The 27,311-nt window shown below is 38.3% G+C and overlaps 2 protein-coding genes across 2 annotated transcripts; one reads left to right on the top strand and one right to left on the bottom strand.

Moving 5' to 3' along the window:
• Nucleotides 1–16,649, top strand: sytl4 (synaptotagmin-like 4). Its single transcript, XM_028459373.1, is given in 17 exon segments — nt 1–108; nt 110–132; nt 3,556–3,771; nt 4,021–4,130; nt 4,284–4,416; nt 4,500–4,649; nt 5,545–5,668; nt 5,747–5,837; nt 5,910–6,007; nt 6,250–6,345; nt 8,630–8,808; nt 10,051–10,153; nt 10,982–11,143; nt 13,170–13,275; nt 13,359–13,467; nt 13,539–13,747; nt 16,146–16,649. Coding segments are annotated over 17 exon segments (2,157 nt in total). The 5' UTR covers nt 1–9; the 3' UTR covers nt 16,295–16,649.
• srpx2 (sushi-repeat containing protein X-linked 2) lies at nt 16,647–27,311 on the bottom strand. Its single transcript, XM_028459374.1, has 10 exons — nt 27,182–27,311; nt 24,668–24,745; nt 23,522–23,713; nt 22,095–22,271; nt 21,487–21,610; nt 21,275–21,396; nt 21,015–21,194; nt 19,268–19,401; nt 19,073–19,194; nt 16,647–18,365 (listed from the first exon to the last, which is right to left on the bottom strand). Exons 1-10 carry the CDS (start codon nt 27,225–27,227, stop codon nt 18,143–18,145), a joined length of 1,398 nt encoding a protein of 465 aa, XP_028315175.1. The 5' UTR covers nt 27,228–27,311; the 3' UTR covers nt 16,647–18,142.

The raw sequence follows: 27,311 nt of genomic DNA, 5'->3' as shown, positions 1-27,311 counted from the left end.
GAGGACGACATGATGCCAGAGGCGACCGACATGATTGACCTGGGCTTCCTGTCTGAATCTGAGCGGGAGCTGATCCTGGAGGTTCTGCAACGAGACGAGGAGTTAAGGCTTTGTTGAGGAGCAGCGAGTGCGGTGAGGACAGAGCTTTGTGCTTCACCTACCACTTAGTTATTTTAATGTAGTCCAAGGCCAAAGTAACTAATTATTCTTTAATGTCAATGTGTGCAGAACCTAATTTAAATTAAATGCAATTGAAGCAGTGGGTTTATTCTCAAAGTTTAAACAAAATTAGCAAGATTTCTGCTTCATGATGGATGTGTACCTGAAACTTTAAGTACAGTACTTCTAAGAACATTTCATCTTTGCAAAGGTGACAAACTAACTTAAATGTTTCACACCCACCTAAAGGAAAGTTTAAAATGTGTGTGAAAGAGTTCCCTGCCTTTCCTTATTTTGCAATCCATGACATTTCCTTTTGTTTGCGCTCTACTGCTGTCCGACAGCTGCCACTAATGCTCTGACTGGTTGATTCCTGCTTCTGTATTTATATTCAGTCATTGCACAACCATCAATTTTAAAAAGTTTTAAAGTGCAATAAAGTATTGCAATAGATTTATACTGTACTAATAACATCTATATCAGGGGTATTCAATTAAAAGTCACCGAGGTCCAGTTACTAGAATTTCCTCCAAGTAAAAGGTCCGAACATTTTCATTTCAACACACATTTTCATATGGTTTCGATAATATTTATTGTCAATGCAGGAAACCTTAACAGAGTGAACTTGTATAGTAACTCGCTCTTTACCATAAATAAAAGTAGTCCCTGCAGGCAAATAAATTTAAGGCCTTTTTTCAGAAAACAGAAACCTCAGATAAAATAAATAAAACAGAGCCTAATAACCATTTTTTTCTCTTAAAAGTGAAAGGAATAATAAATAAAAAGTGGCTCTTTTAGGGACAAACAAGAAGCAAACAGAGCACTGACTACATTTTCCTTGAAATCAAAGAGGTCCCAGCCTAAAAAACTGACAGGTCAACATCTTAAGAACATAATAAATAATAAATTGCTCTTTTAGTGGGAAAAAAATGGAGAACAAGCTTGGACATCACCTTGTCTCTTTTGATTGTTCTTTTTCTCTTAATGAGAAAAATGGGCATGTGACTGCCCTGCCAATGATTTAAATCTGGGTTGGAATTGAGTCAGGGGCCATCCTCATGCAGACATGTAAGTGACTATTGGTCAGCCTAGAACGGTACTTGTTTTTGATGATGTTCATGGTGAAAAGGCTGACTCACAGCTGTAAGTAGATCCAAACATGGTCAAGGGGTGCAGTGCTACTTTAGTTAGACCGGGGAACACACTCTCAGACACAGTCTGTAGCCAGAAGGTAGCAGGGTCAGTTGCCTCAAAATGCTCTTTTAATGCATCATTTCCTTGCAGATCAATCAGCTCAAGCTGTAGAGATCCTGCATGTGCCCACTTGAATGTCTGTGTCACCTCCTTTGAAATCCTCTGACTTCTCTGATCAGGAAAGGATTCTGAATTAGCAGAGGGAGCTGTGGCCCAAGGCAGAAGCTGTTGAACCTGTTACTGAAGTTTCAATCAGCTTGTTGATGAAGTCAACATAGGGAGAAAACATCTCTCTCACCCTGCATCTGTTCCTGCAGTTTTGGGAAGTGTTCACACTCTCCTTCAATATCTTCTTTGAAAAATGTCCAGCTTCCTCTGGAAAGAGCGAACAGCTGTCATCAAATCAGCAACTGAATTGTTCTGGCCCTGCAGCTTTAAATTGAGCTTCATTAAGATGTGATGTAATGTCAACCAAAAAAGGCAACCATATCCATCTTGTGCTCATCTTGCAGAAACAGTGAAAACGTGTTGCCTCTCATGGCTCTTGAACCTGCTTTAAGAAAGCTTCTATTTCTTTTCGAATAGACCAGAAACGTCCCAGTGCATTGCCCTTACTCAGCCACCTTACATTGTTGTGCAGTAGCAGGTCATTGGCATTTGCCTCAACATCTTCCAGGTATTCTCTCAGGAGGCGATGCTGAAGGGATGAGGATGCCCTAAGGAGTTGATGAGTTTCATCACTGTGGTTTCATTACTTCAGCAAAATGTTCTGATAGAGTGGCACACAGAACAGTCCTGATGGATGAGACAGTGGTAAGCAATAAGATCTGGGTTGTCCTCTTTCATCCGGGACACAGCCCCCCGCTCTTTTCCCACCATGGCAGGGGCACCATCCGTGGTGACAGAGACAACCTGCTTCAGATCTATGCCCCTCTTTGTCAGCATCTCTTTATTGCTGCATATATGTCCTCTCCTCTGTGTGTGTTTCAAGTGGGTGTTACACCCAGCAGGTCCTCACAGAGCTCCCTCTTATCTTTGTGAAAAAATCTCACATACACCAAAAGCTGGGCATTATCAGTAACATCTGTAGATTCATCAATTGCCAAAGAAATGCATGGTGCACTCTGAATGGCTGCATCAAGCTGTGCCAATACATCATCTGCTATATTTCAGATTTTCTGGTTGCTGTTGAAGCTGACATCGGGATTTGTTTGATTTTTTCACACATCTCGTCTTTTTGTTTCCCCTCAAATAATGTCTCAGCAACAGCATTTAAGCACTCCTTCACAACTGTCCCATCACTAAATGGTTTTTTTTGTTGCCCCCAAAATCCACGATACCTTAGAGAGCATTCGTTTGCACGTTGCTGGGCTGTAAATGTATGCGTGATGAGTCGGGTAGACCTGTCATACTGGGCTTGCAGTTCGGTTTATTTTGCTTGGCCCTCAGCTCGGACTTCAGGGGAAAACTTTGCTCAAACGAGCTGTGCTTTGTTTCGTAGTGCCGCTTCACGTTGCCACTTTTAATTAAGTGCGACGTTTTCGGAGCATATGAGGCACACTGGTTTTGAACTGCCTGCCGGAAGAATGAACATAAACTTCTCCGTCCATTCATCTTTAAAACAACGGTTTCCGCATCGACCTTCCTTCTTTGGAACAAGCCATGTCTCTTCCTCTCTGCTCTGGTGCGCCGGCCGTGCAGGGTAAACAAAGGATTTGATTGGCTCAACGGAGTGAAGCAATTGCCGTATTGACTCGAGTAGCAGCGCCCGCCGTCTATAGTTCAGACCGTCAGAAAAAATGCTCCATGAAAATCGTCTATTCTCGTAAATTTATCAGAGATTGGTCACGGCTCACGGGTCCGGACAGAACCATCACTCGGTCCGAGTCCGGACCGAGGTCCGCCATTTGGTGATGCGTGATCTATATAGTGTTGTTATTTTTGTATTTTATCTTTTCGTCGCTGACAGTGAAGATTTTCACCCATACTAGGAATACATAGAAAAAAACTAGGATGAGTTTAATTTATTCAGACCACTCCTGATATGTTTCGACTGTCAACTGCCAGTCTTCCTCAGAGGCATCTGCTGATTGCTTTGATGTCTCCTTTGATGTTTCCTTGACTTCCGCTTAATAATTCCAGCAAGATTCTTTTTGAATAATTATCTTGCCGTCTGAAGTTTCTGTCTTGTTTTTGTTTTAGGAAGCTGAAGGTGGACTTGCTTGACATTCGGAGGAAAGGAGCCAAACGCAGCAGTGAAAAATACAGTCCGAGAAGCTGTGGCCGATGTCAGCAGCCTCTCAGTGCGCTCACGTTGTTCCCCACCCAGTGCAAGATGTGCAAACACCGCGTGTGCCGCACATGCCGAGAAGTGCTGATCGACGGGTCCTGGGTGTGCAGCGTTTGTGCCAAAGAATTGTAAGTTATGTTTTGGTTGAGTTGTAATTACCTACATTTTGGTATTTACAAATCAAAACATACATGGATTTATGATCTCTGCGCTGAAAAGAAACCACTTTAACCTGTTTGCCAAGTGTTTGCTATTAAAGTAAATGTAATGCAGAATGAACTATCTGCTTAGTGTAAGCATTAATGCTTTTCATTTGAATGGGTGTGACTTAAGTTCATCTATCCTGTTTTCTTAATGGTTTATCACTTGTTTTTCAGGGATTTAAAGAAAATGACCAGCGACTGGTTCTATGATCAAAGGGTAAATCGCTTCTCATCAGCTCCCGGACACGACATTATCAGCGTCTCCCTTAAGAAAAAAGCCACCGGTTGAGTTGAAGTTCAGGAAGCGCATATCAGCAGCTCAGCCAGGAATGTAAACAGTGCTCAGCTGCAGTCTCAGCAGGGGTTTTTCCAGCCCAACAGCTAACTAACACTGTCCTTTTGTACGTTATTTTTTTCTTTTTTCCTCTGTGTTGCAGCAAAAAAACGCGAGACAGCAGGAGAGGCTTTGTTAAAAAGTAATGAACTGAACCCACACCCTCCTCATCGGCCTCCACCTCCTCCTCCTCCTGTGCAGATTCCCAGAGATAATTTTCAGCCAGACAACAAAAGGTGTCCGTTTGGTCTGCTTTGAATAGGAAATGTGTAGTTTTGTTGTTCAGATTAAGAAAAAAACAACATTTTATCATTAACAGCCACACAAGTCAGCACTCGGTATCCATCGCATCAAAGGACTCTTTCGATTCAAAGCCAGCTCGCAGCGACACAGAGTCTGCAGAAAATGCCAGTATTACCAGCACTAAGATGGGGACTGAATCCAGGCACGTATCCCCAGAAAAACGAAGGTGAACTACTGATCATATATTTACTTTAAGAATTGACTTTAACTTATAAAAGATCACCACTTATCTTCCTGAAAAGAATTGAAACATATGTTACATTCATTTAAATATTACTCAGATATCTACATCAAAAGTTTGGGTTTAATAATTGTACATGTTGGCAAGTGCTGCAAAATAAACACATCATCAGATCATTGCTTATGCATGCATGCACCAGGATCACAATACATATAATCTTCCTGAAAAATAAATGAAAATAGATATATTAATTCATGTTTTAATGGGGATTGAAATCAAATTGTTCACCCTTTAAAAGGCATCGTTTTCATGCACAGTTGTGGCTGCAAAGAAATCGCAAATTTCACCCTTTCCATGTGTAAAGCGTTGCGGTGGCCATCTTATATCTTGCTCTGGATGCAATTTACAGTATTTTAAGCTAATTCCTGACAATCCTTGTCCCCAAAAACCTACATTTTGCCACAAAGATCATCTTTCTACATCTAACAGAACCAAAGTTATGTAAGATTGGAATTTGCAATATGGATGGTGGCCATCTTGGATCTTGCTCTGAGCACAATTTACGGTATTTTAAGATATATTATTGAATTCCTTGACCCTGAAAACATATAATTTGCCACTGGGATCATGCATCATGTCAAAAAGAACCAAAGTTAGAACAAAATATCCAAATTGGCAATACAGGTGGTCGCCATCTTGGATTTCTTCATTTTGAGTGGGAACCGTTGGTTTGCCAGCATGGATTCCATTAAGATTGGATCAAGCAGATTCAAAAACTCCCATGTACAAGTTTTCATGTTTTCTTTCAGAAGTGAACATCTTTTTGACATATCTGCTGGGCTATAATGTTGATAATGTGTTTATATATTGTGTAATCAAGTTCTGGTTGGCTCAAGATAAGGGAAAGTTCCCTCCAGTCCAGTTTAGCAGGATCCAGTGTCTCTAGTCTGATCGTTCCAGTTGAATCAGCTGCTGTCAGCTGTGAACATACCAACCCTCCAACTGTAAGATACTTTCCCACACTTGTAGAATATCTTATCCTAATCTCTTCAGATCAGATCACTCCATTTTTGTCATGACAGGAAACAAAACCAGAAGGTCTGAATCCAGAGCTGGATGTTGACCGACTCTTCAAGAAGAGTGTCAAACGACCCACAAAACATCCTGGTGAAGGTGCGGAACACACACACACGCATGTGTTTGTAGGAGAAAATGTGGGTTATAGTGTTTGGTTTTTCATTGCAGAGTCTGTCTCGACCCTGGACCTTCGTGATGGACTTGGTGATAATTCAGGGACATCGATGGGAAAGAGGAGCCGCTCTGTTCCTGGTTTGGATGTGAAGGTGAATGATTATTCCCGCTCAATTTGGCAGAGCTTTGTATGTCGTAAAATGCCACATTATTAATGGGATGTATTACTTTGAATAAAGACTTGGCCTATCCAAAGTAATATTATTTATTCCAAGGTTGACATTGGATATTTTCTCCCTGTTGGTGTTGTCAAATATCTCTCTCTCTCTTTCTCTCTCTCTCTGTCTCTCTCTCTCTGTCTCTCTCTCTCTCTCTCTCTCTCTCTCTGCTATAGGAAGATGAAGGAGAGGAGGATGAAGATATCGACAGCTTGGTTCATGTTCATAAAAGGACAATAGCACTGAGTTCGTCCAGTCTCCACAGCTCAAAGGTAGAGGGTTATTTCTGTTCTTCAGGCGCACTGAGAATGGCTGATTTTGTCTTATAGAAACCGAGTCAACTTTTTTTTGTCATTGCACACGTTACAGAGCATCAGAGCAATGAAATTTCATTTCAGTTTCATCCCATCCAAGAAAAACACGCGCTGATGGGGTCCAATCTGAACGAGCACCTGTAACATCACCATTTCCTCCTGCATGAACGAAAGTGCACGTCTGAAATTAAGTAAACTGTCTCCATGGTTACTGGAGAGAGATAAAACAAGTCATGGTTTAAAACTGTTTTGTACTGAGAAAATTATATATTTATGTAATTTGATGTTGTCTTTTGGTGTCTTAATTCAAATATTACTTTACGTTGTGCAAATATTAAAGAGTTTAGCACATTTTAGCCAATCAAACATATAAATCCTAACAATAAGACAAAACAGACACGGTTAAAAGACAAACTTTAAAAAGTAACCAAACCCCCTAGGTTTTGGCTGACGTGCGTCTCGGCTGGAAATTAAAAAAAAATAATTATTGATTATGGGTGGAGCTTCTGAAGTAGTGAAGACACACCCAGTCTATACTATAAAATCTGCAAATAACTGAATCAATGCTATGCCTGTATGCTAACTATCCTCTCAATATTCACTATACCTCTCTATTCACAATTCTCTCAATCCAACCTACTCATCACAGATTGCAGAGTCCAAAATTTAAAAGGGGCGGGGCAAAGAGGGATGTAAGAAGACACCAAAACATCACAAACCACCTTTTTCAGCCAGTAGTAAAATTGGATATTAATAGCAGTCACTTATATTTTTACAACAAAATATGGCAAACGGAAATACTTAGACAAGAAGCAATCAGTCAACAACACTTCTTCAAACCCAAATACATTTGTTTTCAGCAGAAATTATTCATTTATTTATTTAATAATGGACAAAACTGGACAGAAGAAAAACAAAGACAAAAAAGGAGTAAACAAGCAGGATAATGTAGATAGTCTGTATTTTAAAATACATGCTGCAAATCGTGAGGCTTGTTGGCATAAAATTAAATAAAATAGGAGACCAAAAGGTGAATGAAAGTCATCCAGAAAAAAAGGGCATTACATGGACAAAAACATATTTAAAAAGACATAAATAAGTACCGTAAATACAACAAAGACATTTTCTATACATCAATACACATTTTAGTTCATATATTCACACACAACAAGTTTAGGAACACTGAGGAATCATTCTTGGTGGTTATGTAAAAAGGGGAACCATTTTTTCTATTTTGGTTTAGTTTTTCCAGTTTAAAAGTATGACTTTACTTACTCTTTAAACACAAGGGTTTCTAATTACATCTAAGCACTGGATTAAAAAGTTTGACCTACAAAAAAAAGTTAAATCCAACAAATGATCTATTGTAAATATTGAGTGAATCGACCTTCAAGGAAAAGGTTTCCTTTTAAGAACGGCTCAAGAATACCTCTTTATTTTTGCAGTTTATTATTTTCCAGTTTAGAATGTATTATCATTATATTATAGGACAGACTGGAAGCTACAGCGTATTGGTTCTAAAAACCTTTAAATCAGACATAGGCAACTGGCGGTCTGGGGGCCACATTTGGCTCTCCGTCTAATCCGGCCCCCAAACCAAAATTGTAATTAATGAAGTTGGAAGTTACATGAAGGACAACATAATACACAAAACTCCAGAAAAATGGAAAACGACAGCAAAATGCACAAGAAATGCCAAGCAATGTCAAGAAAAGTACAAAAAGTAACAACAAAAAGATCAAAAGTTATTCACAACAAAGACACTAAACAACCACTTGAACACACAAAATGACTACAAAAACAACAACATACACAAAAAGACTTCAAAGACACACACAATTACAGAAAAATACACATTTTGACAACAAGGACAGAAAAAATTTAACATAAAACACACATAATGACTTGACAAACACACAAAAAGACAACAAAAATTTGTCATATTGACAAGAAATTCTACAAAAGTCATTTAAAAGCACACGAAATGTGTGTTTTTCAGTCTTGTATTAATGCTCTGATTAGTCATTTCTCTAAATGCTGACGTCAATGTTAATAATGTGGCCCTCGGATCAGACAATCACGTTTCTGTGGCCCCCGCTGTGATAGAAGTTGCCTATCTCTGCCTTAATTGAGAGTTGCATTGGAGAATAAACCGGAATGTGTCTTTTGTTGAAATATCCCTCCATCTATCTAACCACAGACATTGTAATGGACTAATTGATGCCACTATTTGTGTGTGCAGAGTACGCTGGGCAGCATGGCGAGCATTTACAGCGACGCAGGAGACTTCGACAGCGTGGATGTGAGCGGAGACATCGTTTTCTCTCTGAGCTACGACGAACAGACAAAGAGTCTCCACGTCTTTATCAAGGAATGCTACAACTTGGCCTACGGTGACAGCGCACGTCAGCTTTGCAACCCGTAAATACTTGAATTCTTTGGGACGTTTGGTGTTTGTTTACCTCTGTAGTTCTATTTGCACCTCTGAAAAAGCAGATTTCCAGAGGTGTAAAGAGTACTGATATATCCTTGAAAGTATACTCAAGTACATGTAACTAAGTCATGCATAAAATACTCAAGTACAAGTAAAAAGTAGCTCAATTCAATAGTACTCAAAGTAAAAAATACTAGTTACTTTCACCCCCCCCGTGTTTATTTTTAGCAATAAATCTTGCCACAGTTCCCTTGCATACAGTAAACATCTCATGTATAAACTTAAAAAGGAAGAGATTAAATCTTGCACAATTTGGACTTCATTTATTTTCTACAAAGGCGTATGTATAAAATGAAATAAAAGGTTTGTTAAAATGTACAATACCTTTAAAAAATAAAATAAAATACCTACGTAAATAAATAAAACTGTAGCTAATTAACTCTAAAACTGAGAAAATAACTGGCATTCAATGCTGTTTTGGTGCAGTGCATTAAGTTTAATCTGATTTTTGTAGTTTCACAATGTCCGTTGATCATATTAAACAAAAAATATAATTTATTCAGTAAAGGTTGGGTGTAAAAATGTAATGAATTACTTTACTTCTTTTAAAATGCACTTAAGTACATGTATAATTACTGATTTAGAAATATACTCAAAAAACGTACAAGTACCCATAAAAGCAACTCAAATACAGTAATGTGAGTACTTGTAATCCATTACTTTCATTTCTGTCTTTGGGTTATGTAACTAACAACCAGTCACTGTCCTCTGATGGGTCTTTCTGTGCTTTACTTAGGAGCTACCTAAAGTAAACACGCTAAAATGACTGAAAAAATACACAAAACAACTGCAAAAATACACAAAATGACAACATAAGTACACACACTTACATTACAAACACATGACAACTGCAGATATACACAAACGCAACTGAAAAAAACACAAAAAAAAACTCAGAAGGATATGTAATCCATTACTTTGACCTCTGCAGATTTCACTTGTGAGCTTACTTCCCTCACTGATGTTAGAGCCAATGTGATCAGTGTAGATAAGGAGCTGCTGTGTTTACAGAATCCCAATAATCCCATCCCTGATGTGATTAGGTGTGTCTCACAGGAAATTAAACGCCAGTCCCCTTTTTAGCCGTCTCCCAGGCTTCAGTCAGGAAACACGGCTGCTGATCAAACCGTTTGATCCGGGTGAACCTCTGTGACCTGTTTATGTTTCAGCTACGTCAAATGTTATCTGATGCCGGACAAGTCTCGCCAGAGCAAGAGGAAGACGAGCATCAAGAGGCGCACCACCAACCCGGTCTACAATGAGACACTGAAGGTGATGGTTTGAGAAAGTGTTTGCACAGTGGCACTCCCAGATTAGAGACCTTGCTCCTTGGCTGCTGAAACAGGACCAACATCTCTGGGTTGATATTGACACTGCAGGGTAGAATAGCTGTTGTCAAATATTGATTTGTGTCGCGGTTTTTCAGTGTTGTGTCAATTTAAATAACGTAACTCGCCAAACGACAGGACTGAGCAAGAAATCAGCTGGATGGATTTCTTTCTGAATGTGTAATTATTTAGATGTATAAACATTTAATGGTTTTCCTTTTTTTTCATATATTTAAAACTTTGTCGTTGCAATTGCCATGAAAACTTTATATACATTGTCAATTATAATTAAAACGGAAAACAGGGGAACCATGTTACAGTTCTACACATACTGTATGTAGTTAACAATTATTAAAATATGTTTCATAATCAAGCTTTCCCATATTTTACCATTTAAAAAAAACAAAAAGAATGAAGACGCCCTCACCAAAAATATTAATACCAATATTTTCATTGATTAGGAAGCCTTTTAATGAAACCAACAGAAAATGATGATGATATGGTATTTTTTACAGCTGATTTAGCTTTGATTTAACACAAGAGGAAGGTTAACTTTTATTAGGTAATTTATTTCAGGCTCTGTAATTGTGACGAATTGTAATTGAACTTTTATTAATTGTGAACGTAATGGTAATTGACTTTCTGAGAATAAAACAACAATTCTAGTTTAATTGGAATTGGAAAAAATGCTGGTCACTGTAGTCGTAATTGAATTATAATTGAATTACAAACACACAGAAATAGTCTAATGAACCATTTCTCCCAATATTAGTACCCCATCAGCCGCTCTAAGCTGTTCACCCGCTCCCTGTTGATCTCTGTGTGGCATTATGGTCGTCTCAGCCGGAACGCCTTCCTGGGAGAAGTGGACATCGGCCTGGACAGTAGAGACCTCGACTCTCCATACGAGGACCGTGTGGCCCTCATGCCAAGGGTAAAAAAAAAAAACGTAGATCCTTATGTCATCATTTTAAACATCATATGTTTATTCACATCTAATTATCTGTGGAAAAAATTTACAATTATCCATTAAGAAAAATATCAAATAATGCACAGGTCAGCAGTAATGAATTAAATAATAATTTAATCCCCACCCTGCGTCACAATTTGGTTATTGGCCAAGTGCCAGTTGAAATCACACAAAACCTTAAGTTAAAAAGGACATAGTAATGAAATAGTAGTTATAGTATTAAACTGTGTTTAAAGTGTCTAGTTTCATTTGTCATTGACATGGAAAAATGGACATCGGAATGTTTGTGTCTTTTGCTTTTATTTTAACTACATTAACTCAAATATAATGTTATATTGAAATTGCTTCAGCGTAATTTGCTTTGAATTTCCCAAGTAACAAAAATCCTTTAACCTTTTGTAAAAACAACTGTTTTCTATTTTTGTGTGTGTGTGGGGGGGTGGGGGGTGGGGGACTGGCTCCTGATTGGTGATGACGTCAGGGTCGCCTGTTTATTTTTCAGCCATGCATCCTCACTTGCATTTTCTTCAGATAATGCAAATATTCTAGTTTTGAATATCCTAAATATCAAACATCCTTTAACCTTTTATAAAACAGCTGCTTTCTATTCTTTTTAAAAATCATTTTGTAGGGTTAACAATCCATGAGTATTATCTATTTATTGGTTGATTTCAACAACATGCCTTTAACAGTATTTTTAGTTAAAAAAACAAAAACAAAACTGTGTTATTGGTAAAACAAAAAGGTCTGTACATACCAATGCTGATGACTGTTAGCTTTATGTGAGAGATAAGTTACTCAGACCATTTGATGAGCATGGGTGTTTTGTTGAAATTTAATTTTCCAATTAATGTATTAGCGTCACAAAACGCAAACTGGATTGGTCTGTAGACTTACCGTATTTTTCGGACTATAAGGCGCGCTTAAAATCCTTTAATTTTCTCAAAAGACAGTGCGCCTTATAATCAGGTGCACCTTATGTATGAAATTAACTACTGTGCTTCAACATACTGAACTGAAAAAGTGAGTGTATTCTGTATTTTATGTGTTAAACCTGAACAATGTTGAGAGTTATTGTTAATGAGTTGAATAAAGTTTGACTTATCTGACTATTTTATTTCGCTTAATGAGTCATAATAATAATAATAATAACAAACCGGTGCGCCTCATAGTCCGGTGCGCCTTATGTATGAAAATAGACCCAGTCAGACCCATTCATTGATAGTGCGCCTTATAATCCGGTGCGCCTTATAGTCCGAAAAATACGGTAATTCAATCACATAAACTATAATATTGAAAACTCGAAGATCTAATCAATAAATAAGTTCAATATTTACTAGTAATGCTATCCAATTTGTAGGACATTCTATCCAACCACTTTAAAGGAATAAAATAAAAATGGCTTCTGTTTTATCTTTAGGTCACATCGCTTATATCCTTGTTATTGCTCTGTCAGCATTTAACCAAAGCTACTGGGGCTGTGCTCTAGTTTCACAGACTCTTTTCTACAAATCTAGGTTCATTTGATGTGAGCTGCAGCTGAGGCATAAAGCAATGATGAATTGTGTACACACGTAGTGTTTACCCTGAGCGTTTCCCACGTGCTGTGTGCTTTTTCATCTGAGAGCTTCATCGTGCTTTGCTTAAAGACATTCGATCAGATTCCTTGTAGTAAAATATTGGTGAATATAATACATATAATAGTTGCATCGTGGTAATTATCAGGTATTTTCTTAAATATTTCAGTGTATACACTATATTCAGAGCTCTTATTGTGAAAGAGAAGTGGAAGCTGTTATTCTGTTGAGTTGAGCCATCTTTTCAACCATTTTTTTGTTAGTTTTTTATGATTTTTGTACATAATCGGGAAGTAGTGGCCTTAGGAGTTAGGCGGAAAGAAGATATGCTGTTGTTACTTGTCCACAGCTTTAGAAAAGATGCATGTTAAAGTAGTTTGGTGTTATTAATTCACTGTATGTACCTTTAACAGCCAGCACCCACTGGGTTGACCACAGCCTTCGCTCAGTACAAAGGAGAGCTGGTGATCTCCCTGAAGTACATCCCAGTTAAAAAACCAGCTGCAGAGAATGTCAAAGGTAAATACATTTGGCCCAGGCTGTTTCCTCTGATTAACATATTATTTCGTGTTTTTTTTTTTTTAATTATATATTATTCCCAGGTAAAAAAGCAGCGCCCACGGAGGGAGGAGAACTCCAGGTCCTCATTAAAGAGGCCAAGAACTTGATGGCTATGAAACCTGGAGGCACATCAGACAGTTTCGTCAAAGGGTTTGTAGCAAACTATCGATTTCTACCTTCTGCCACGTAGACAAACTGCTTAATGCGTGGTCGTTCTGCAGGTATTTGTTTCCTACGAAAGCAAAGTCCACAAAGAGGAAGACATCTATAGTGAAGAAGAACCTGAACCCCCACTACAACCACATATTTGTGTACAAGGACCTGACTCTGGAGCAGCTGAAGGAAATGTGCCTTGAGCTGACGGTGTGGGACAAAGAGGCCATGACGAGCAACGAGTTCCTGGGGGGACTCCGTCTGAGCTGCGGAGAAGGTTAGAAACCAAAGCTGGCTTGGGTTGAACATGTTGGGCATCAAAATTAGCATTTGAACACATTACTTAATCAGACAACTCAGCAAATACTGTATGAGAACATCAAAAAGTGATGGAAGGGTTGCAACTTGGGATTTAGCCAGAGATCACCTTTTTATAAAGGATAATTTGGCCTTAAAGCTGCTATCATGAGTTTCTGAGAGAACATCTCGATGTCCCCCCCTCAACAGCTCTACTTCCTCCCCTGCCTGTGCCAATCTAACAGAAGCTACGCCTCTACGTTTGTTCACGCGCATTTGCAAAACATAACAAAATCGCATAACTGCAAAAACTACACATTTGTTGTTAGAGTGCCATAACTTTTGATTAAAACATTTTTATTACCTGTCCATGAGAAATGTCGCCAAATTTTGGTCCGCTCGGAATTGTTTTAAAAGCAGAAGATGTTTATCCACAAGCTTTGTACCCGGAAGCTTTAGTAGAAGCTTTTTAGGTTGGTAATCGTGGAATAGGTAACTGGAGTAACTCCTCCATGACGCTAAGCTGCTCAGAGTGATACCTGTTTGAATTGCGCGGCCTCGTTGCCGTGCACAGTTTCCGCAGCACGCACATTCACTTTGATTGACAGTCCTCGCTCCAGGAAGTCGAAGCCTATTGGCTGGGCAAAGTCGTCGATCGTTTCCATTTGTATAGGTGTCTATAGGACGAAGGCGTGACTTATATACATTAATGTATATGAATGACCACCGGCAGTAGACCATATTTAAAGACTAGTTTGGTATTTTTTCGCATTTCAAAAGAATTATACATAACATAGATTTCTCGGAAACTCCGGATATCAGCTTATTTAGTAAACATGTCAATCTTGCAGCAGATCTGAGATGGTTTATGGAAGGATGATGTGATAAATAGGAAACATGTTCTTGCAAAACTGACAACAAAATAATAATTAAAATGAAATCTAGCCTATGTAAAAAATAAAAAAAAAATAAAAAATCCAGTTTCTAACATTAGTTTTTACTTTTCGATGGACCAACGTAATTCTGTCTGGTAGTTCTGAAGGAACAGATTTGTTGTTTGGTTTTTCAAAATGTCAGGAAACAGATTACATTGTTTCTCAAGCTGGAGAAGAAAGATAAAATGCCTCCAGCCAAATTAAGTAGTGGTTCCCAAACAGGGGTACAGGAGCACATTGCAGGGGGTTCTTGGAAAGATTTAGCAATTGATTAAAAATAAATCAGTTCCTAGTTGCTTTTTAAGCTATTTTTTTTTGGACGAATCCACCACAAACTAACAGTACAATTGCAACATTTTCTTGTAATTTATTTATTTTATGCTGAGGCCTTTTTATCACACTTTTGACAATAGGAGACAATAATTAGCTGCATTTTACTGTATTGACACTGTTTTTAATAAATTCCATTTTAAATTTCACTCAATGTTTTAAAGCTTTAGACACAGTTAAGGGTTTAGGAGAACCCGCTTATCCACAAAATTAAAAAGCATTTGAAATTATGGAGCAGGTACTAATGATATAAAAGCAATACACACGATTTGACAAAAATGCAAAGGGTGTACACAGGACAGAAAAGATTGGGAACCACTAATATAGAGGATTTCCACTTTTTAGGAAGCAAAATTAATAGTTTAACATGTACAGTTAAATTAGAAAAAAGTTGTCTATTCTACAGTGAATAAAATGAGATTTGCCTGCTAAAAGTAGCTCTTAATTCTTTTTTAGTGTATGTATTAATTGTTAAACACTGAATCTTTCTGTTCATTTGTAAATCCAGCACTGAGAGTTGTGTTCTAGATTTCAGCTGATAGAACAAAAAATGATGAAAACATCTTGTTTAACTGGTTTCAGTCATCACAAGGGCACTTCTATAGTTACAAGGCAGATCTGGACTTAGTTTTATGGTCACGTTAAGATTCAGTAGCTCAGTCACAGAACCATGGGTTTGCTCTCCTTACAATACAGTGTGTGAATTATTTGCTCTTGTTTTTTTTTTTATTTTTTAAAGTACGATTTTGTAGATTGCCATTGTCTCTTTGGTTTTTTTGTTTCAAAACCAAATTTTAAAAAAAAAGAAAAAATTGATTTTGTTTTATTCATTTAATACCAGAAACAGGAAAGCGGAAAAACCAAATACAAAAAACAAAAACAAAAAACGGTGTATTTCTGATTGGTTTTCCGGTATATATATATATATATCAGAAATACACTGTTTTTTTTTTTTGTATTTGGTTTTTCCATCTTCCTGTTTCTGGTTTTAAATTAATATAACAAAAAAAACAATCCGTTTTTTTTTCTTGGTTTTGAAACAACATAACCAAAGAACGAACGGTACGCGAATTGATATTTAATACAACTTTGTGGTTTGCTTTATCTCTGCAGGAATGATAAGAATAGGAAAAGAGGAGGTGGAAATGGACTCTGTTGGAGAGGAAGTGGATCTATGGGAGAAGATGATGCAGTACCCTGACTCATGGGCAGAGGGAACTCTTCCTCTCCGCTCCACGATGGGCAAATCTAAGGGGAAATGAGGCCTGGATCATTAAATAAGATCCTACATGTGAGACACAGAGAAATTGAGGCCTTCAAAACAAATATGAGCAGACATCTACTGACATGTCAATCTTCACCAGAAAATACTGACGCATTTGTTTGACTCGTGGCGAAGCGTCACATTTACCGTTTAAAACAACGAAATTGTCACTTTGTTTAGTCGAGTGTTTATTATGATAAATGTATTGCACAGAATGTGTTAAAATATGCTACTTTTAACTGTGTACAACAGCCTCACAGTGAGATGTACAGAAGTAGATTATAATCAATGATATAAAAAAAAAACAACAACTTTATCTCACAAATGTTGACCATGTTATAACATGTCAGTGGGTTTTATATAAAATACTTTATTGTAAAATGATGTTTATACAATGTGCATTAAAACGTTTGTTATACATAGACATTGTACAGGTTCGTTAACATCAAGGGTGGGTGCCTTGAATATTCTCCTTGTCCAATAAAAAATAACTGAACACAACAACTGCCTTTCTCATGGTGAGTTTGAGCCTAAATGTCAAAAGAGCGTTTTTAATTTCAGAAAAAGCTCAGGAGTGAACCTTTAATCCCTGATTATCTGAATGCATTAGTGTCACAATTTCTTGTGTTTCACTGTTTGTGTTATACATGTCTTTATATAATTACAGACATCATGACCAAACTTTGTATTCCTTCAGAGTGGACTTTAATTTAGTTATTTATAGATGATGAAGAGGGCGTGGCTTGTAAGCAGCAGGAAGGAGTATGTGACGGCGGAGCCTCATTAATGCCAAGGGATGACCACGTTATGGACACACTATTCCTTTACTGGTCAGTGAAAGATGCTGCTGGAGGCCGTGAAACATTAGCATTAAGCTAATAAAAGAATTTGATAAAATTTGGATATTTTCACCAGCGTTTATTTATGTGTGTGTTTGTTTGTTTGCAGGGTTACGTCAAAAGTTCATAACAGATTTTGACAACATTTTAACTGATGATAGACTTCACGCCATTTTGGAGGGGATTTGGATCCATATACTGACTCTGGATCAAATTTCATCATTGGCAAAAGTTCTTTTTTTTAAATTTATTTTTACATTTTTTACCTTGTCTGCACATGCTTTTGAAGGTCAATACTACATGATGTGCAATCTTTTTACAACAGCAGCGCATGTTTTGTTATTGCAATTAAATACTGTAAATGAATTTGTTTTATTGCATAATTGTGACCATCACCTGCCCTCCCTAAGGAAGGGTGAGAAAAACTTTATTAAAGGGAGAATATAAAATAAGAGGACAGTGATGTGTCGAGGAGAGGGGGAAGGGAATAGGGAAGAGGGAATCAGGGTAGGACAATGGAATGGTTGGGGAAGAAAATTCAAATCTTGATTCATAATTGACTGAATAACGCCCCTGAGTTTGATCTGATTCAGATCCGGATTGCACATTAATGGGGATAGACATTTTAAACAAACCTTTAAAGTGTTGCTTATGATCAAGGTACCATGATCAGGATCACTGATCCAGATATTTGGCACTTGGTGGAGGTTTTCTCTCTTCGTGCTCTTATTTTGTAATTAAGTTAGTGATTTATCTAAAAATATAAGAATATATATTTCTATCCAACAGTGAACAAATTCTGTGACATTCAACATCAGACAAATATTCAGCCTGTTTAGGGTTGGATGGGCAAATTTAGAATTCCACATGCTATGATATGTTAATTAGGTTTGTGTTCATCACTTGTTATTTTGCTGAATAATCTTGCTGACTGTGACAGCGATAATGTAGGCCCATACAGACAGAGAAGGGACACTTTCATTTCCAGGTCTACGTTAGACAGGGCTTCAGTTTGGTTGTGTGTCTTCCTCTTCTACATGTTCAGCAGCTCCATCGCAGAAATTTCGGTAGCGCTCAAACCTCTCTCGTTCCTCTTCATTCATCATGAAACTGTCTATGTAGGAGAAGAGCTCCTCTGAGCCCACCGGAACGATGAAGCGCTCTCGGTCCAGCCCGAGCTTATCCAGCAGGACCATACTGAAATACCCTCTGGAGATTCTGAACGCCTGTCTGCAGAAAAAACACAACAAAGCAAGCTGTTGGAACACTTTGTCTATAAAAGTGTCTATTTGTACGGTTGCCGTACGGACAACCCCCAGTGCTATTGGTACGGTTATCGAAGTACAAGTACGTAGCGTTTTAGGGTTAAGGTTAGGATTAGGGGTTAGGTTATAACCCTATATCGCAACAATTTTTAGGGTTGGGGTTAGGTTTAGTAAGGTTTAGTCTTCGTCACGCAACCGAAACCGGCCAATGACTGACCTATCACATGACCTAAACAGGCCAAACAGGAGCGCTACTTACAGATAGAATGTCGGTATATTGATTCGGCAACCGTACAGATAGCCACTGCCTTTTTGTATTACTCAGCTCTGATATTTGTCTGTCAGAGAAACTTTGTTTACAGGGAATTTTTCCAGTCTGGAAAAGCTGGGACATACCTGTGGATCAAATTTCACAGTGACTGGAAAAATCTTTACTTGTGCCTCCTAAGAGGTGATTCAGACTCAACTGAGCAAGAAGCTCTCAAGAAAAAAGAAACCAGATGTTAATGCGTTAATGGCTTGCCATCAATTCCTCTAAAAGCAGAAAGTGGTTCCATGTACTTAATTTTCCACTGGTTTGTTTTTGTTATTTGGAGGCAAAAAAAAACGTTTAAAAGCTCCTAAGAACCCAAACCAGCATCTGAATAAATAACTGATGTATCTCAGTCTTACCTCAAACCCTCTATGACTTCAGCTTGAAGCTGACTTTCTTTAATCCGACCCGTCTCTCGAGGCGGCGAGCCCAGGAGCTCGATGACGGTCACATGACGGAGGTCTAACCCACAGTCGGCTTTCTGGAGGAAACAGATTTTAAGGTTCTTACTATTTGTTGTACTAAACTATTTCATCAACACAAGTTTTTCTCACCTGTATCATGAAATTCTGTAGTTGGTAGTCCGAGTCTGAAATGTTTGGTGCAGACAGGATCAGCAGTCTCCTCTTTTCATAGAACTGATCCAGGAGAGCTGGGGCCGTCTTCACGTCGGCTCTAAACTCCATCGCTGCAAAGAGGAAGTGACTGTTCAACCCATATAGTTATGCTATATAGGCACATGCATTTAAGCTATACATTATGTAATTAGTGGCAAAGTTCGTCTTTAAATCTACCTCAGAGAGAATGCATTGCACACTTCCCCTATAAGCAGCAGTAAACCCAGAGAAAACTATGACTCCTGTTTATATTGTTAGTTGAATATACTTCATTTTAGTATTTGCGACATTGCCAATCTTCTTTCAGAAGGTGTTCAAAAATACTTTACGCTACAGTCCAGCAAATACAGCCTAAAATATTAATGTATTGTACCAAAGGCAAAATTGGAACTAAAATGAAGATGTCTGTCCACTCTCGGAGTTCAATTGTAGAATAATTTTGATAAAATAAAATAAAATACATATATATATATATATGTATTTTATTTAATTTTTTGCATTATTTAAAAAAGGCAACTCAAATGTACTTTGGCAAAGTTTTAGGGGTGGCACACACAAAAAAATCACTGTAAGAAGGAAGTAAAAATGCTTCTATGTACTGTATCTGTCTACCGCATGTGTGTCAAACTCAAGGTTCGGGGGCTAAATCCGGCCATTTAAACCATCTAATTTGGAATGCAGGAGAAAGTAAAAAAAAAAAAACTCTTCTACGTATATACACAAATTCAATTAAACTTCACAATATTAATTCCGCAATTTTCCCACGCTTTTAGCACATGACTGCCTTTATCAAATGACTGGCATCACTTTAAATCTCAATTTGTTCAAAGGACTACATTTTCCTGAAATTATTTCTCGTAATTTGCAAGAAATTAAATAAAAATTAGCCACAAAATCAATGACATTTAAAAGAGAAAATCCTGCAGGGACTGATATCTATCGCTGCTTGGATATTGTCAGCGCCTTACATACTTTATTACATCAAAGTGCAAACTTGGGGAAATTATTGTTGAAATTGCTTGTTTTCCCGCCTGAAATCTGCTGACCACTTATGATTAAACTACTTTATATTTGGTCCCTGAACTAAAATGAGTTTGACACCCCTGGTCTGCAGGACTCCACATTCCAATGCACCCACTTTTCTACATTGTGGTGCTGGTATTTGCAGCTGTACCACTACTACACAGACATTATAGTGCAGGTGTCACCAACCTTCCTGAAACTGTGGGCAACTTTAATGCTAGTGAATAGTCCAAAGGGCTACCAGTCTAAAAAGCACTACATTTTCACTGTAAGTTTTATCGTGCAACACTTTATTTCTCCTAATTTTCATTACATTCCAGGAAATCATCATGTTCCTATTTTACTAATTACTAGCCAAGAACAATTTTAAATAATCATAAAAAATGTAGCATGTTGGTCCAATTTAACCATTATGTAGTATTTTCTGAAAATCCAATATGTATTTTTTTTAAAAACTTATCTTATCACAACCCATATACCAAATCTGTGACACCTAAAAACATTTGTCACAATGTTTCAATGAAAATAAACATTTAAAAATTATGCATGTAATACAAAAACTCATAAAGTGCAGCAGTATGTTGGTCCATGAGGGCTCCCTGGTGTCCGCGTGCACCGTGTTGGTGACCCCTGTTATAGCGCATGCAGGCTCAGTACGCACGGACACACTGGGCTGGTTCTCCGCCCCAGTTGCGGCTGAACTGGCAGACCCGACTTGACACGCCTCTCAGCTCGTATCCTCCATCACAGCGATAGTCGCACGTGGCGCCGTAGTTGTTGCCGTCAGAAGAGCAGGTGAGGTAACCATGCATAGGCGAGGGCAGTTCTGGACATCTTCTCACTTTGACCAAGAAGAAGTTAGAAGTAAAGTGAACTCTGGTGTGTGTGGCAGTGAATAATGCAGGTTTGTGTAAAGCTTACCCTCGACACGTACTATAAACTTGCAGGCCGCCCTGTTCCTGGCGAGATCGTACACTTTGTATCGAATAATGTGTCCTCCCTCTACAAAGTCACTCCCTGGCTCCTGGCCAACGAGAATCACACTGCCGAATGGAAAACAAAAAAAAGTCCAAAATGCTTATTTTCACCTTACAAATACATGGACACAGAAGCAGAGTGAAGCAGTGACCTACTCCAGAGATTTGTCTGCAGTGTCTGTGGCGACTGGTGGATCCCACGTCACCCTGGTGGTGAGCTTTCCAGGCTCCGCAACCTTGAGTCTGGATGGAGGACACTTAATCTTTGGAGGATCAGTGTCTGAAATAGATTGGTGGGAACCTGACTCAATGTAGTACCAGAGAAAACACATTTTTAGGACTGTTTTGGCTACAACAAGCTACACATAAATACTGAATCAACACGAAGGGACCGAGCCTGGAGGATTTCCCAAAAACTGATGTAGGAACTGTTTTTGTGGGAGTGTACACACACATGTGGGCCTGGTTATGGGAAAGAATGATGGAAAACAGCTCAGATAAACCAAATTAGGATTCATGCTCATGTAACAACTTTAAACAAAAGACTAAAACAAGCTTGTCCAGATAACGTCATTTTGTATACTTGGGCCAAGAGGAAAAAGTTGGATGTTTATCTGTGGATTTGAATCACTGCAGAAGAAAACAAAGCCAATGGACATTTGATTTGTTTTTGTGCATGTATCCCATTGGTTTTTACACAGCAATATATATATCTTTAGTTGAGTTTTGTTACTGCATAACTTCTTCATGGGGCCTTGATGTACCTGCACACACTGGCTGTTCTCCGCTCCACCAGCCTCCATGATGGCATATGCGCGATTGTTGGCCATCGATGCGATAGCCAGGGTCACAGGTGAAGTCGCAGCGAGAGTCCACCACGAAGCCTTGAGTGCAGGTGTATCGACCATGAGGGATGAGGGGCAGCAAGTGACATCGCATCCCTAAAGGTACCACACACAGAAAGGTTGAAAACCTCCATCGCATCCAATCAGGTTCCTCTGCTGTTTCCCACAAGTTTCCTGTTTCATTTTGGGAAGGGCAGTATTACTTCTGACTTTTCTATTTCATAAGAAAGTTTGACTCAGGTAAGCCTAAACCCTTGTGTTTAGCTTCACTGCCATATGTTTGATTCCCTTTCTGCTATGTTTAATTTGTAATGTTGTTGGATGCAATGCAACAAGGCTTTGAATATCTGAAATGTCAGCGTTAGAGACCTCAAAGAGTAACTAAACCCTGAGGTGTTGGCTGGTATTGTTTTGTGCATCTAGGCTGTAAATTCAAAAAATGCCTTGACTATGGGCGGGGCTTCTGGAGAAGTTAAGACACAGTCTGTAGCAGGGGCATCAAACTCATTTTAGTTCAGAGACCAAATAAGGACTAGTTTGATCATCACAAGTGGGCCGCAGGTTTTTCGGCGGGAAAACGGACAATTTCAACATTAATGTGCTCAAGTTTACACTTGCAGTTAGAAATTAGACATAAAGTATGGAAGGCATCAACACTATATCAGCAATAAGTGGCAGATACTTACTTTTCCTTTGATTTATTTATTTTTGGACCAAATTTTATTGAATTTGGGAATATTTTGTGAAATAATTTGAGAAAATTTGCAGGATTTTGGAAAAATTAGTTTTTTCAACAACAATTTACAACTGAATTCTTTGGTAATTTGCATAATGATTCCAGTTTCCTTTTTCATTTACACTTTCTCCTGAGGGTCAAATCGGATGCTCTGAAATTGATTTGGATTTGGCCTCCGGGACTTGAGTTTGACACATATGGTCTATAAAACCTCCAAAGAACAACCTACAGTATGTTATGCTAACAACCAACACAATACTCACTTCACCTTTTTATTTACAATTCTCTCAATCCCGCCTACTCGCCACAGATTATGTGCTAGTTTTTATAGGGGGGAGGGGCTAACAGTGGTGGTTCATGATGTAAGAAGCCACCAAAATGTCACAAACCACCATTCTCAGCCAATGGCAAAATTTGATTGTAATAGCCAGGTTACAACCCATAGAAAGGAAGTCACTTTTCCATTTTTGCAACAAAATATGTATTGTTTCAGATCAGCTGTGAAAGTAAACAGTGGGTGCTTGTTTGTCTGATGGGAGCTTTGTAGTTCTTGAACAGATAAGCTCTTCATTTATTAACTATTGGATCTTGAAGTGTGAGTTGCACATACTTCGGCAGTAGGCGGTCCCTGACCAGCGTCTGTTAGTGAGGCACTGAAGGGAGTTTTTTCCCAACAACCGATATCCTCGATCACACCTCATGTCACAGCGGGTGCCCAACGAGCTCCTGTTTGCCCCACCTCGAGGGGAGTGGCAGGTCACCTCGCCATTGGTCAGACCCAGAGGGTGACACCAATATGGATCTAGCGGAAGAAGGTTAGAAATTGATCAATATGAATCATATATGCATAAGTTCAGGGTTGGGGTCAATTACAATTTTGAATTACAATTACATCTTCAATTATGCATGTCCAATTACAAGTCAATTACGATTACATTGACTATACCTTTTTCCTATTACAATTATTTTTTTCCCCTGAAAGTCAAATACAATTTTGTTCTCAATTACTAAAGTTAAATTACAATTACTGAGTCTGAAGTAAATAATTCTGTAAACTGTAATCTTCTAGCGTTAGCTTTCTGTTAGCATCTCTTATGATAACAAGTCAGCTGTAAAATGCACACAAAAAATATTATTGATGCAATTTGTTTCTCAACTCTTGATTTTCTGAGTCTTCCTTATCCATGAAAATATTGGTGTTAATATTTTTGGTGCGGGGCGTCTGAGCCCTTTTTCTGTCAGTATAACCTGAGATTTTCAGTATTTCAAAATGATAAAATGATTCTCAAGAGAAGTGACAGGTAGTGGGAAAAGTAGATCTGAAACATATTTTAATAATTGTTAACTACGTGTGTTTGTGCGTGTGTGTGTGTGTGTGTGTGTGTGTGTGCGTGGTGTGTGTGTGTGTGTGTGTGTGTGTGTCTGTGTAAGCCATGGAACTGTAACGTGATTCCACAGGTTTGTGTTTCATTAAATTGTAAATGGCAGTTTTTATAAAAATATCCATGGCAATTACAATTACAAAGTCAATTATCTGAACTCAACTAAAATTAAATTATGGCTACAACAGCAACAGATCGTAATTTCAATCAATTATCGATTACACAATTACAATTTGCTGTGCTTTATCCCTAATTAGGTAAGGTTAGCCAAAAAGTAAATACAAACCATAATCTGACCATTTTCTGTAAGGTGACCCCACACACTAAGGGAGAACATGCAAACTCTGCACATAGAGACCAAAATACACGACCACCTTTGTAGTCCAGCTGAGGAGTGCTGTCCTCCTCTGTGAAGTCTCCGTAGCTGTCGTACACTGTGGTCCCTGAGCCAGCTGCAAACACAGGCAGATGGATTTAATGTTATTCTTACAATGTAGGTCACACTAAGATTCTCCAAACAAACACTCACATTTACACAACTTCCTGTCAGGTCTCTAAGCCCAGTCACCAGACACCTGGTTTTACAATGGACACTGCAGAGAATTGTGCTTGTTTTTGAAATGTTGATTGCGTTGGAAACCATGCGTCTTAATGGTCACCTTTTTAATTGTGACACCAGTGAAGGATGTTCTTTAGAATTTATTTTTACTGTTATCTTTTGTTCTCTGTAGTTGGAGAAAAACATTTCCTGTAGATATCCCCAAAGTGATGGCGAGTGGGATTTTTCCAGCCTGTAAATGCCAAACAGCACTTCCTGTCTTTCAAGCCCTTTTTGTCTTGTTGTGTTTAATTTTTTAACAATGCAGCAAATGCAATACTAAACACATGAAGATGAGCAGAGTGAACATTTCACCAGCATTTTACTCCTAATGTTTCACAGTCACTTTACTCCGAAAGTCATATTCCCTTATATCAGGGGAATTCATATATCAATACCATTCACTACAATAGTTCATCACTTTAAGAAAGCAAGTGGTGCAGAATTTCATTTGCATGTGACTCACTTTTATCTCATTTTTAATTTCATTCATGTCCAAAATTTTTGAATTCGTATGCTTTACTAAAGTCTTACTAAAGCATTTCCTCTGATTTTGGGTGTTTGTCACTTTTTTCTCATTTTTCATTTTTCACTTACTGCATTTTCATCCTAGTTTAAGTGTGCGCATCAGATGTGCACTAAGTTTTAAGGGCCTTGTGATAGCCTCATCTCAGAAATAAATTAAAAATTAAAAATTAAATGTATACACCTTACCTCTGATGATGGGTGTGTTTCCTGAGGTTTATAATACATTGCTTTCAGGGCTGCAATGAATAAATATATTGACGAAACTATGTGCTTTGTTTTGGATTTGTAGGAAATACCTCATCCAATGATTTAAGACCACAAATATTCTGTTTTCTAACCACAAGAGGGAAAAAGAAAACGATCAACAGAAATAGCATGAAATCTCAAAACATTATTTTAAAAATCCTCACAATCTATTTTTACACTGAGGAGAGCAATACATGCTGTAGACATGAAAACAACAGGCAGAGTCTGTGCAGCAGCGATGGTTTCTGTCCATAGAGTTGCAATCTTAAGTCTTTTTCCTGTGTTTCATAAAGTGGATTTCAGGTCACACACAAACATGATTGAGGATTAAAGGAATGCTTGATGCATCCACAGAGGAACGTTTCAATAATGATCAAGCACTGATTTGAAGCCAACAGTAAGTAAACTGCTTGGTCAGCACATGTAGTAGCAGATCATTCCAAATCCGTCATCGTTTGAACCACTTTCACAGTCAGAGGTGATGAGACGCTCTTGTCACACATTCATTCGTCATATAGTCGCCACAGCTATTCACCACATCTGGATTTAATACAGATGTGACCACAGCATTGGTGAGGGTTGTTTCCAGGAAGCAAGGAAAGAAAATGACTTCTACACTAAATATGTATATACAGTTGAAAACGAGCTTAGCAGCTAATACTGACACATTTACATAAATGTTCATTAATGTGTACTGTCCCTGTCAAATAATGAAATTAATAAATAAACAGCGGGGTAAAAAAGTATTTGGCAGCCACTAATTGTGCAAGTCATCCCACTTAAAAAAGACGAGACAGGTTTCTAATATTCATCATATGTACACTTCAGGTGTGAAAGACAGTATGTGGAGGAAAAAAACCAGGAAATCACATTGTATGATTTTTAAAGAAGTAATTCGTAAATTATTGTGTGAAATAAGTATTTGGCACCTACAAACAAGCAATAATTCTTTAAGAAGCTCTTCTACTCCCCACTCGTTACCTGTATTAATTTCACCTGTTTGAACTTATCTGTATAAAAGGCACCTGTCCTTCACACTGCCAGACTCCAACGTCCACCATGGCCAAGACCAAGACCAAGACCAAGACCAAGACCAAGACCAAGACCAAGAGCAAGAGCATGACCATGACCAAGACCAAGACCAAGACCAAGACCAAGACCAAGAGCAAGACCAAGACCAAGACCAAGACCAAGAGCAAGAGCATGACCATGACCAAGACCAAGACCAAGACCAAGACCAAGACCAAGAGCAAGAGCAAGAGCAAGAGCAAGAGCAAGAGCAAGACCAAGACCAAGACCAAGACCAAGACCAAGGCGAAAAAAAAGAAGAAAAAAAAGCATAACACTCAAAACAGATGTAGCTTTAGTGTTTTAACTTTTAGAAAAACACTGTCAAGGATGCCCAATTGTTAAAAGTCCCTTTAATTTCATAACATTTGTTTATCTGATTTTGTTGTCATTTTGATTGTCTTTATCTATCAAACAAATGTGTGTAGATTATGAAGATAGTTTTTACCTGTGAGGAAGAGGATGAACACAGCAGCGGTGATGCAGAGGAGCATGTCAGTAGCAAAAAGAGAGTCCTGCACGATAAAATGTGGTCCGATGTGTGACTTGGAAAAAGGAAAACTGCAGAGTTCAGTTTC

The sequence above is a fragment of the Gouania willdenowi genome, chromosome 10 (genome assembly GCF_900634775.1).
Source record: "Gouania willdenowi chromosome 10, fGouWil2.1, whole genome shotgun sequence".
NCBI classification, from domain to species: domain Eukaryota; kingdom Metazoa; phylum Chordata; class Actinopteri; order Blenniiformes; family Gobiesocidae; genus Gouania; species Gouania willdenowi.
This window is presented reverse-complemented; position numbering and strand designations above follow the sequence as displayed.